Here is a 12,305-nt window from a genome sequence, read left to right on the forward strand (position 1 = left end):
GGAAGGAGTCAGGCTTGGCGCAGAGCAGAGGCGCCATCTCCAGGCTCTTTGGGGAATACCCTGCAAGTGAAAAGCAGTGACATTCAGGTGTTTCATGGTGCAGCAGACAGTTAATAACTCTCTCTAGCCTCTGCTTCAGCTCTGTTCAGCAGAACTGCATGATGTGCTGATCTCACCAGGGAAGTTGGATGCTCTCATATCAAGGTAGCTGAATCCTCCTTAGGTCCAAGAGCATATTTTTTAACGTGTTTGAGAAGAGCCTGGAGGGGCCATCACATTTGTGCCTTCTTCAGGGCTAAGTGCTGGCTAAGAGTAAAGTAATTTTTTTTTCCTGCTGAAATTTTCTTTTACAAGTTCTGCAGAGAAAAATGTCCTCACTCAGATGGTTTTGATTTTCTTCCTTACGACTTGGTATGATGAGCAGCATTACAGTCTTGGAAACAATGCAAGTCAAGGTTCAGCTTGGTTATACAGCTCCTTTCTTTTCACAGACTCACACTTTATTTCTTCTGTTACGAAACATTGTGCAGTATTTCAGTGTTAAAATAGATAAAATTCGTAGTGACTTTGCACACAGTAGTTCTGCATTTTTGCCTGAAAGGGAGAGTGTATTAAATGGGACAATTAACTTTTTTTCCATAGATGTCTTGCATCTGTCTCTGTGCTGCAGACTTGTGTCTTAGTTAATTCCAGACGGTGCAACAGAAGTAGCTTTGTAGAGCAGCTTGTTTGTATCTCCCCTGAGCTGCATCTTCCAGCACTGCAGTGGCTTTAGAGCTGTGAAGGAGCAAACTGCTTGTTCTGCTTCGTGGACATACTGCCAGCTCACATGAGACTCCCTAATGTCTCCTGCTGACTGTGGTCTACAAAGCTGAATGCTGCTTATTTTAACTCCTACTTCATCTGATTGCAAAATCCACACGTTGGCTTGGAAACTGAGTCAATTTTATACAGAAATTGTTGGTGGGCTGTGAATAAGCAAGCCCAAGATGGCACTAAGTGCTTCGAAATGTAATTTTGGGCTCCCTGAGACTTTTTTTCTTTATGAAGATCAGTGAAACGCTTCTCTGAAATCTAGAAATAATATGTTTGTCTAACAGAACAGTCTCTCTTGCACTCATACTCTATTTTTTTTTTTCTTATTGTTAATGTCTCGGGACATTATGGCTAAAATCACTGAGCCTAAGTTTGTGGTCTGTTGAAAGGGACAGGATTGTTTGCTTCCTGCAGTTTGGACAGTGAAAAGAGATGGATCTGTTTAACTTTGCCAAATCTTTGTTTCCTTTTCTGGTTTTCACATGCCTCAGTATTTAGTTGGCAAAATATTCCAGGGAATAGCTTTCAAATCTTTGTTTAGTTGATAATATTTTTCTCTCTTAGAAGGCTCAATAAGGATATTGAGTTGAAACTAAATAACATCCCGCATTTGACTCCACACAGGCATTTCATTTTTTTGTGCATTTGAAAGTGCTGGAATCTACGGTTGTTTTCACTCAAAACCTCAGAGAAACAAAATGAACTTTTGAGCTGTTGAAATTGAACTTGATGTTGCTTGAGAAATAGCAAATGCATAGACATTAAATTACACTCCTTACACTGTCTGTGAGTATTCAGAAAATGACACATCTCAAGTCTTTAGGGTCTTGTGATGACAGCACATTTTCTGGAAGACCTGCCCACTTTGCAGATGATTATTTCTTAAAACTTAGTCACTGCTAGTTTCCAAGAAACTTCTTCTTTGAAAGTAGAACTGTGTTTCTTTGCTTTTTTTTGTAGTCCACCACGTATTAAAGATGAACCAGATGATGATGGATTTTATGCATCTCCTAAAGAGGACTCCAAACCTCTGAAGAGACCTCGAGAGGATGATGAGTAAGTGGCGTGGGTGCTGGTGACTTGGATGTTTGCCTTTAGTTTTAAAAGGAGAACATTGAGGGAGCAGGTGGAATTTCAAGTGATCAGCACAGGCTTCTTGAGATGGGTATTGGAGGTCTGAGACCAGACTCCTTATGCTGTTACAAATTCTCTGAGTAGGGCAGGGATAGTATTTGTGCTGTGCAAGGCAAAATGCCATTACCTGCCTCTGCAGATGGTGGTGTGAAATGTTGCAGAACTAGTAAATAAAAAAGAAAAATCCCAGAAGGCAGGTAAAGACTGATGAAGACTGTAAAACAGAAATGTGAGCACGTGAGGTATTAACATAGCTAATTGGCTGCAGTGGCTTCTGTTAGGCATGGAAATGACTGCACAAGAGGCAGAAAATGCACTGTCAGCCTGTTTAGAGTCAGGGGGAGGTTTGCCTGGAGTCTCAGTGTGTCACTTACATTATGCTGGAGGTTGTTGTCTCAAAGAGAAACACCCATGATGCTTGCCTGACACGGGAACCCACTGAAATGCAAGCTCAGTTCCATCTCACTGTGATCTGCCCCTGTGCCCATCCAGCTCTTCAAGTGGTTTGTCCTTATTGGTAGTTAAGAGAGTTTGAAAGGTTTCACCATGGTGGCACTCCATCCCTACATGTCTCAGTTTCCAAGAGACATGGGTGGGACATCTTTTCTTTTGTGTAATCACTTGCTGCCTTCTGCTGGGTTTGTACGACTTCCCCTCTCAAGTCTGCAAAGGGAAGATTAGGAATCGGGGTGTTCCTGTACATTAGCGTGTGTTTTGTCTGTGTTGAGCTCAAGAATAGTGACAATAAGGTTGAGTGCCTGTGCATGAGAGCATCAAGGGGAAGGCTGGTAAGGTAGATACCCAGCTGGGAGTCTTATTCCAGACACCCAGCCGGGATGAAGAGGTGGATGAACCATGCTGTGAGTGGCTGGCTGATGTTTCATCATTGCCAGCCCTTGTTCTTGTGGGAGACTTTAACCTGCTGAATACTTACTGGAAACTCAACACAGCAGAGAGGAGGCAGGCTGGGAAGTTCCTGGAGTGTGTGGAAAAGAGCTTTCTGTCTCAGTTGGTAAGGACAGCTGTGGCCTCCCGGGGTAGTACCCTGCTGGACCTGCTGTTTACAAACAGAAGGACAGGTGGGAGATGTGGTGGTTGGAGACTGTCATGGGCATAACAAATCAGGAAATGATGGAGTTTTCAATAGTTGGTGAAAAAGCAAATGGGCCCTGGAAGGCTGGACATACTTCAAGAAAGAAATCTTGAAGGCATAGGAGCAGCTTGTCCCCGTGTGCCAGATGATGAGCTATTGGGGAATTAGACCAGCCTGGCTGAGCAGGGAGCTTTTGCAGGAACTCAAAGAAAAAGGGAATGTATCACCTTTGGAAAAGGGGGTAGGCCACTCCAGAAGTGCTTAAGGGTCTCTTTAGGTCATGTAGAGAGAAAATTAGAGAGGCAAAAGTTTATTTAGAACTTAATCTGGCCACTTCTGCAAAGGACAGTAAGTGTTTTTATAAATAAAATAATATAAATATCAAATTAGAGGATTACACCAAGCTGGGTGCGAGTGTTGATCTTCTGGAGGGTGGGATAGCCCTGCAGAAGGATCTGTTCATGCTGGATCAATGGGCTCAGACCACCAGCATGATGTTCAACAAGACCACGTGCCAGTTCTGACACTTTGACCACAGCCCTCTGCAGTGCTCCAGGCTGGGAACAGAGTTGCTGGGAAGTGCCCACCAGAAAAGACCCTGGGGATGGTGGTCAACAGCAGCTGAGCATGAGCCCAGGTGGCCAAGAAGGCCAAGGGCACCTGGCCTGTATCAGGAATAGTGTGACCAGCAGGACCAGGCAGGTGATTCTGCCCCTTTACTGGCACTGGTGAGGGGCACCACAGGTTCTGGGTTCTCAGTTCAGGAAGGACACTGAGGTGCAGGAGCAGATCCAGAAGAAGGCAGTGGAGCTCTGGAAAGGTCTGGAGCACAGGTATGATGGGGAGCAGCTGGGGAGGTTTAGTCTGGAGAAGAGAAAGCTCAGGGGTGACCTTATCCTCCAGAACTCCCTGACAGGAGGGGGCAGCCAGGGGGGGGTTGGGCTCTGCTCCCAGGGAACAAGGGACAGGACAAGAGGACATGGTCTTACTCTGCACCAGAGGAGGTTTAGGCCTGACATAAGGCAAAATTTCTTCACGAAACGAGTGATGAGACATTGGAATGGGCTGCCCAGGGATGTGGTGGTGTTTAAGGAAAGACTGGAAGTGGCACTCAGTGTCCTGGTCTGATTGACAAGGTGGTGTTGAGTCCTAGGTTGGACTGGATGATCTCAGAGGTCTTTTCCAACCTCACTGGAAATGAGGTTGTGTTTATGTAATTTGCCAGTATTCAATTTCACTATTGTTTGAACTAGTGGGGGGTGAAAAAAGTGAGCCCTGTGGGCTCAAGATCCCAGACTAATGAGGGAAAGAGAGTTGGGATAGAGCATGCCTATAAGGTTATACTCATTTATCCCATCCCTTGGAATCACTGCATGTCTTTTAATGCTTTTGAATTGATTTTTCATCGAGGAAGATGTTTGCTTCAGCAGTGAAATTTGTGGAGAGGTATTGATAATAACATCTTGTAGGTTTTGTAGGCTGCTATGCTGGATTTGGATTACTGAATCTTCTGAGAGAGCAGGGTATTAATTACATTCTTTAGAAATTAAAAATACTAGTTTATGCTGCAAGCTTGTGCAAACAAACTTCATATGTCTATGATTTCTCTTTATTTGTACTGGAAAATGGATCATTGGCAATTCTTTTTGTTCTTAGTGCTGACTACAAACCCAAGAAAATCAAAACAGAAGACATCAAGAAAGCAAAGAAAAGGAAACAAGAGGAAGAAGAGGTAATGTGACAGTCGAGTTTATTTTCATGATAAAGAAGAACCAGGCTTTTTGGTGTGGGATGGTGCAGATATTAACTTATCTGAACTATAATGTATAAAAAGTCAGGGAAACTTTCTTTCCAGCCCTTAAAACAATGGATGGAGAAGATGCCTCCTGGACATGAACTTCCAGGCTGTTCCAGGCAATTCACAGTCCTTCTGTTAAGGAGCTGGCAGGAGGCAGGGGAGCCTTGTTCACATGTGGTAATTGCACAGATGATGTGGCAGGGTTCAGAGGCAGGGGAGATGGAAAAGAGATTAGCTGCTAGAAGGAAGCTTAAAGCATTTAGATGGAGCCTGGGTGGAAATTTCTTTGGAGAGGGACTTGGAAAAAAAAGTAAGCCATAATTTGAGACTGACAAACTACACATCTAGTGAAAACACCCTTGTGAGGCACATGTTGCAGCACCTCCTGGCAGCAGGATTAATTCTTCCCTTTAAAGGAAGTGTCTCTACACTGAGCATACACCAGGATAATCCCAGAAGCCACCTGACTATGGTGGTTGTGCTCTGTAGCAGTTGCCAGACCAGACACACCAGTGCAGGCCAGGGAGGAGGTTCTGTAACACAGCAATTCCCTTCCCATGGCCCAGACTTGTCCCTTACCAGGTGATCACTGGCTGTGTGCATTTAGTATGTCCCCAATGTAAAGTAAAAGAATTTGGCAGAAAACTTGAGTGAGACCATCAACAGATTTTGATTTAATGGGACGATCTAAGAGCACATTTATGTGGTGCACCACAGGAATTCAGCTCTTATATACCCCAAGAGAGAGTCTTTTAGTTTTAACACATCTTTTCAGGGGAGGGGGAAATACAGTAGCTTGTTCTAGCAGATTCTTACTCATTTTGCAGGACAGCAAAGCAAAGAAAGTCAAGAGCAAAGATAAGAAAGTCCCCGAAGCGGACAAAAGAAAGAAGCCGAAAAAAGAAGAGGAGCAAAAATGGAAATGGTAACTATATATAGTCAGTGCTGTAGGCTCCCATCTGCACCTGGACTTGCCTGTACCTCCCATGCTGGCTGAATAAGCACATCTGGCTTTCTCTTCTGTTGATTCATGAGGATTTGTTCTGAATAATTGGCTTACTTTCTGGTAAGCTCTAAATAAATATATCATTCAATGTGTTCATCCTCTGAAGTAGAAGTGATATCCCTAAAACAGGAAATAAGTGTTTTGTGGGGTTGTCTGGGGTTTTTTTTTTGTTTTTTTTTTTCCCCTATCTGTGTCATGTAGAGGCTGCCTATAATGATCAGATACCAATATTCTTGTGCCCAGAAGCTGCTGTGTGCCAACACTCTTCAGAGCAGTACAAAAGCTTGTAGGCTTGGGGGTGTCAGCAGGAATATATTAATAGGTGCAGGTGCATTAAGGAATATATTATTGTGTGCAGATGTGTCAAGCAATATTCTAGTAGAATTTATCTGTGTTCCATAGAGGTACGGCTTGAGTGGGTGTCTGCCTTTTCATTCTAGCTGGGTGTCAGCTGTGCCTCTCAAAACTGCTCCTGCCTCTGGCACAGAAATGAAACTTGATCAAGTGACCAGTTAGCCTGTTTGACAAATTATTTCTAAAAATTGAGTTTTAAATGAAAAACTTTCTGTCTTGCCCAGGATCCTTAAGTAACATCACTGGAACTGTACTTTTACCCACCCTTAAAATTTTTTTAGAACCTCTTTTAAGTAAGTCTGAACTTTGTGGTTCATTTGGAAGACAGACCTGTGATGCATCAGTAGTGCCCTGTGTAAGACACTGCCTGGATTTTTTTTTTAACCCTCCATAGTAATTTAAGATATTATTTCTAGATTTGAGGGAGCTACTATTTGTGTGTTTTGGAGTTTTGGCCTTAGTACTTCCCTCATTTTAGTGCACATGTACTTCTCAAGAGCATGTGTGTATTCTGCCCACCTATAATGTATTTTTATGACCTTTCAGGGATGCTTCCTTGATCTTTTCTCAGATTTAGCTTTTTTTAATAGACCTGTAGAGTTGGATAAAGTCTTTGCAATCTTCTTCAATCCTTTCAGGTTCAATCTTTTACTTCTTTATTGACACTATTATTGATTCATCTTTAGAAAGAAAAAAAAAATCTTTTGTAGTGTTTACAGTCTTTACATATTTCTCTTTGTCACAACTTCCTCAGAACATCAGCACTTGCAAATCTTTTTCATACTTGAGTACTCCCTTAGAAACTTGGATTTCCAGCCCCTCTCCAAAACTTCCCTTTTTCCTGAGCTGTCCATTTTGTTCTCAAATCCTTTGACAGGGTACTTTTAATGCACTGTAACATTCCCAAACTACAGGGACATGAAGGCTACAGAAGGTCTTTTTAAGCCTTAATGATCTTCTTGGCTTTGTCTCAGCTCCCCTTACTGGTTCTGTCTAACTTGATATTCTCCCTTTTATTGTGGGTGTATCCTTGAACAGCAGACCTTTACTGGAAAGCTGTGCTGGTCTCCCCTCACCTGCCTGGGCAGCACACACCCCTGTAGTGATGTTAAGCTCTGCAGCTTGTGCTTACTGCTGAGGAAAAGTGCCTTGGAAAGAATGTTTTGCAGAATTTGGCATGAGGTAGCTGCATCCTTCTGCTGATGTTCTGTCATCCATCTGCAGCTTCGTATAGCGTGTCTTTGCTGGACAAGGTTTCATCTGCACTTCACTTGTTTCTCTTCAGGGCATTTTATGTTCCATCTGAGTCAATTTTCTGAGTGTCTGATACCTTTTTTTGGCTGTTTCCTCAAGTACTCACTGCCTTGAGCATTTTCATCCTTACTTGTGTGAATGCTTGATGCAGACATCCCCAAGGCTCTGGCCTCATTCATCACCGTGTGGAGCTCTTGCAGAGGTCATTTTCACACCCCATCAGTGTGTGAAGAATGGGATCCAGAAGTGCACCTTAGGAGCACTTCTCCCACCTTGTGTTACAGCAAGTTCATTTCCTTGAAATAACATATCCCTTAGGTATAGTCTGGTTTTATCCCAAGAATATTCTCTCTTTTCATTCTACTTGAAAGCTCTTCCCCAACTTTTCCTTCCTGAGCCACCCTGGCACATTTAGACAAGTTTGAAGTGGGATTTAATTAAGACTCCTATATGACTGATGAGTTGTTGCTGGAATCAGTGAGGCAGCTATCCTAATAGGCAGCATTCTCCCACAAAATCCTGTGTAGAACGTTGCTTTAGAACCAGAAGCTGCCACAGGCAATGGTGCTGTAATGCTTTTCCTGTTTCAAACTAAATCAGGATGAAAAATGAGCTACACTCAGGAGACTCACTTTTACCTTTTGTCTTAATGCTTATGTGTGAAGTTTAGGAAGGTGGAGGTGGAATTTGGGATGGTTTGTGGTCTTTTTGTGGCACACTTTCTGGTAGTTTTGAGCTTAGAAACTACCCCATGAATCCCATGTTTCCCTGTAGCCTTCCCAGAAGGCACAATGTCCTTCTGCTATTTAAACTGCTGCCTTTCTTGTACTGCTTTTACACATGTCCTTTGTAAAAGAACAGGAAGGGATAGAGGTACTGAATTTCTCACCAAGTAAATACCAGAGGAATAAATTTTAAAAACAAGAAAGACAAACCTGTCCTGAAAAGCACTAACTACTGTGAATGATGCCCTTATTTTGTTCTTACTGGAATAAAACTCCTCATTGTCAGAGAGAAGAAGCTTATTCCAGCTGAGAGTGGTTTAGATTTATTTTGCTGAAAGAAGCTTCTGGGTGGAAGAACCTAGGCATATGTTTGACAAAATATTTATATTTCTAGCTTCTAATTAACTAAAAAAAAAAGCCCTAAAACACAACAATCATTAGGAATGTAAATATTTGGAATCTGTGTCAATATTGGTTTCTTATATCAACATGGTTTACTTGAGCCTTTTTCCCAGCCAGGGACTGAAGACTGACATGCAGTTCTGCACTGATAGCTGGGTTTGGGTGCTTTGCTCTTAAAGCTGCTGCTTCTCATCACAAGAAGTCAGGTCCAGTGGTGTGGTCAAAGATGGTGCCTTTCAAACTCCAGCCAGCTGCTCTGTTGCTGCTGTTCCTAAATTGTTGATACACAGACATGAGTGAAGGATTTTTAGTGTCTTCTAGCAGAAACTCTTGTCTCTGTACCGTGTTTATCTTCCATGCCACTTTGATCTCAGTATTGATGAAGCAGTCTGTCAGTGCATCACAACTCCTGAGATGCAGGCAGTCCATGCACACCTTTCCTCAGCTGCTCTGGCCTTTGGCACCTGAAATGGGAATGCTGCTCCTCATGGCTGACACCAGATGGAAGCTTAAACCCTTTTCTTTTTTTTTTTTTCTTTTATTGTCATGGCTGCTCAACAAAGTTGTCTGGGCAATTCAGAGACTGAGTGCTGTGACAGGTTAATGGTCTTCCAGTTGATTGATTGCTGAGGTGAAATAGCCTTTCCCAGCAGGGAATCCTGTGCCAGCAGCATGTAGCAGTAATGTCCTGGAAATCATGAAAGGAGCTTGGAGGGGAAGAGTGTGGAATCAGTGGCCTGGGCACTGGGAACTGGGGGGAGGATCCTGGCCTGGCAGGACCCTTTTCTCTGCAGATGAATTGCTAACCCTGTTCCTTTAGAATGTGGGATTGGTGGCGCCTGCCTTGCTATGTTGTGATACCAAATGCATCACTTACAAAGCAGTTTTATAGAGCATTTTTTTATAGAGCATCTTTAAGGCAAACATGCAGTTTTCTGTGCTGCTCTGTTTTTCCTCAAATGTGCTTTTTTTACCCAGAGAATTGGAATGAATTGAAAACAACAAAGCAGGTTTTAGTCTTTCTTGTCCAAACAGGTTTGTTCTCATTTAGGTCATAAATGAACATCTGTTTCTTTATCTGTGCCCTTAATGGCATATTGTCCACATCTGAAAGCAGCTGCATAATGTACCACAATTGTTTGACTTTGCTGAGCAGGCATCCTGGACCTGATGTTAGATCGTAATTGAAACTAATTTTGCATGATCCTAGCTGGTTTACAATGTCCAAGTCTTATTTTCTTAAGATCTAAGCAATTTCAGCTGTGTGATTTTGTGAAAAGAAGAGCAAATGAGAGGTGAGGGCTAGGATGGCATCAGATAATCTGCAGCCCGAGGTGTTCTGCTCATGGATATGACTGTGCTTTTGGAAAAAGAAGGAGGAGAAAAAAAGGAATTAAATGGTGATAGTACACTGAGTATTTGTTGTTGGTCTGTACCTGACAAAGCAGCAATTTCTTGCTGGTTTAGCATACTCTCATACCCACACAGTAATAAAAATGAAGATTGGGATCTTAAAACTGTATTGGTTCATATTTCTCTCTTGAAGGTGGGAAGAAGAGCGCTACCCTGAAGGCATTAAATGGAAGTTCCTAGAGCACAAAGGTCCTGTATTTGCTCCACCATATGAACCTCTGCCTGAAAATGTCAAGTTTTATTATGATGGTGAGTTAATCTGTGTTTCTACTTGCTAGGAAGAGAAATAAACATCTCAGGGTATTGCGATGTTCTTCTGGGGACTGAAGAGATGAGGAGGTGGTTGTGTTTTAGTGGTTCACTTAAATCAGCTCCTCGACAGCAAAGTGAGATCTGGAAGGAAAGGTATTTACCTGATCCTGCTGAATTCTGCTCACTGAAGTGACACCGGGATGAACCTGCTCTCAGTCCATTATGGTGGTGAATCTCTCAGGTTCCTTAGGAGAATGAGGGTGTCTGATGCCTCAGAGTAGCAGTGACCAGTGGAGTATGTAATTGTAGCTGCCTGGTCACCTTTAGGCTTGCTCTTATCTTCTTTATCCTCAAGAACTGCAGCTGTGGTGAAATTCATGATCATTTGGTGGCGTGAGCAAAATATAAGACAACTGAATATGGGTACAGATGATTAGGATCTTGTAGGAATGAATGGGATGACCCTGGTCTCAAGGACACAGCTGTAAGTCATGTAAGTCATGGTCCCATTCCCTGACCACTGCGTGTGGTAGAGCTAATTGGTGTGGGATTCAGGTATCCTGGGCTGCCTGGCTGGCAAAGGCTCACATGGAAGGGATTAGATGATGTGATGTCTGTTGGAGCCTGGACTTCATGACCTGTGTGTTTCCTGTTTAGTGCTGTGATCATGTTAAATGAAGGATCAAATTAACCCAGGACTGAATTAAGTGGGAGGTAATTGAATGGATGAAAATGTAATTTTTGGTGATGGGGACATCTGCACATGGAACTCTTCCAGGAGCAACGTGCTGTTTTCATGTGACATGACACAGTGTTTTTAAATACTGAGGAATAGGTGGCATTTCATTTTCAGCAGCAAAGTAGTGAAATAAATATGCTGTAACCTATTAAAGGCCATCTCCAAGCAAGTAGCACAGTGATCAATGATATCTGCAGCTTTCCTTCTTAGGGTATGATAAGAACTTGATGCAAATTTGGAAGTTGTTTCCCTGTATTGAAAAATACATGATCTCTCCTGTTGTCTAGAGAAGGGGAGGGGCAGATTGCACTGCGCTATCCCTTGGTGCAGACAGCAATAAGCTCCTCATCTCTCCAGTCATCTATTTCACAGAGCCTCTGCAGGGATTTTTGCAACCTCTGCCTCTGTCATCACAGAAATTCATCAATAAGCTCAACAGTCATGGACTGGGCAGGGAGGGGGTCTGGCAAATAAAGACATCCCATAAGTCTTCCTTGAGAAACTAGGCAAAAAATCAGATGTCTGATTTATGCAGCAGCTGCTGAGAACCTCTGTCTGTGCTCACAAGGCATTGTCTCATTTCAAGATTATCCCAGGGTGATTTGTAGAGCCCAATAATGAGGCTGTGGCTGGCCAGCAGCCGGCTCACACCGGAGGAGTCTGTCCCTAGCCTAGGGATTCACTGCCTGCTTTCATCTCACGTAACAACTGCTGAGGCTCTTGGAAGTGTCTGTGATACTGACTCGGGGAAGGAGCTTGAAATGCTAAAGCCATCCTTTTTCAGTGCCTGTGGGTTAACCAGTCACTGCTCGTAGTCCAGAGATGCCTCAAACTTGCACATTTTTCTGTACATGGAGCAAGGTAAGAGTGTAGGTGGTGGCAGTTGCACTCGTGGCCATGGGGTTTCTTCTGCTTATGTCCCCTGGTTGTTGTCTGGTTTTCAGTTTTGAAATCAGGTAACTAATATTCCTGCCTCTGGAATAAATCCTTTCTTTACAAGCTCTGTCAACTGGAGCCTTTTCAAACCTCGGTGGAAAAAAAGGAAATAGTGTCCTGTGAAATATATTCTAAAGTGATTAGATAAAGGTGACTGAGCCTTCAGCTAGCTGGGAAAAATATCGGACATTTTAGTCTCATAACATGTTACTAACTTGATAGCCTCTGTCAAGCTAAAATCGCAGCCTGGAAAAACAGTTTGCCTTGCTGTCTCTCCCTTCCCCCATTTCCTGTTATAAGCAAACAAATGCTGTATTTTAGGTTACAGCTTAAAAATTGGAAGAGTTACTGTTAGTTTAATTTAATTGTGGAATATTCTCAGA

At 42.9% G+C, this 12,305-nt stretch overlaps 1 protein-coding gene across 3 annotated transcripts in view; it reads left to right on the forward strand.

Annotated features, from left to right (window-relative positions):
* Positions 1-12,305, forward strand: part of TOP1 (DNA topoisomerase I) — a 66,548-nt gene that overhangs the window by 40,698 nt on the left and 13,545 nt on the right. For all 3 annotated transcript variants that reach the window (XM_062505310.1, XM_062505312.1, XM_062505311.1), the window contains 4 exons: positions 1,777-1,872; positions 4,700-4,775; positions 5,669-5,766; positions 10,129-10,244. In XM_062505310.1, the coding sequence (XP_062361294.1) occupies positions 1,777-1,872; positions 4,700-4,775; positions 5,669-5,766; positions 10,129-10,244 (386 nt within the window). The remainder of the gene's footprint in view (positions 1-1,776; positions 1,873-4,699; positions 4,776-5,668; positions 5,767-10,128; positions 10,245-12,305) is intronic.

The sequence above is a fragment of the Cinclus cinclus genome, chromosome 18 (genome assembly GCF_963662255.1).
Source record: "Cinclus cinclus chromosome 18, bCinCin1.1, whole genome shotgun sequence".
In the NCBI taxonomy this organism is placed as follows: domain Eukaryota; kingdom Metazoa; phylum Chordata; class Aves; order Passeriformes; family Cinclidae; genus Cinclus; species Cinclus cinclus.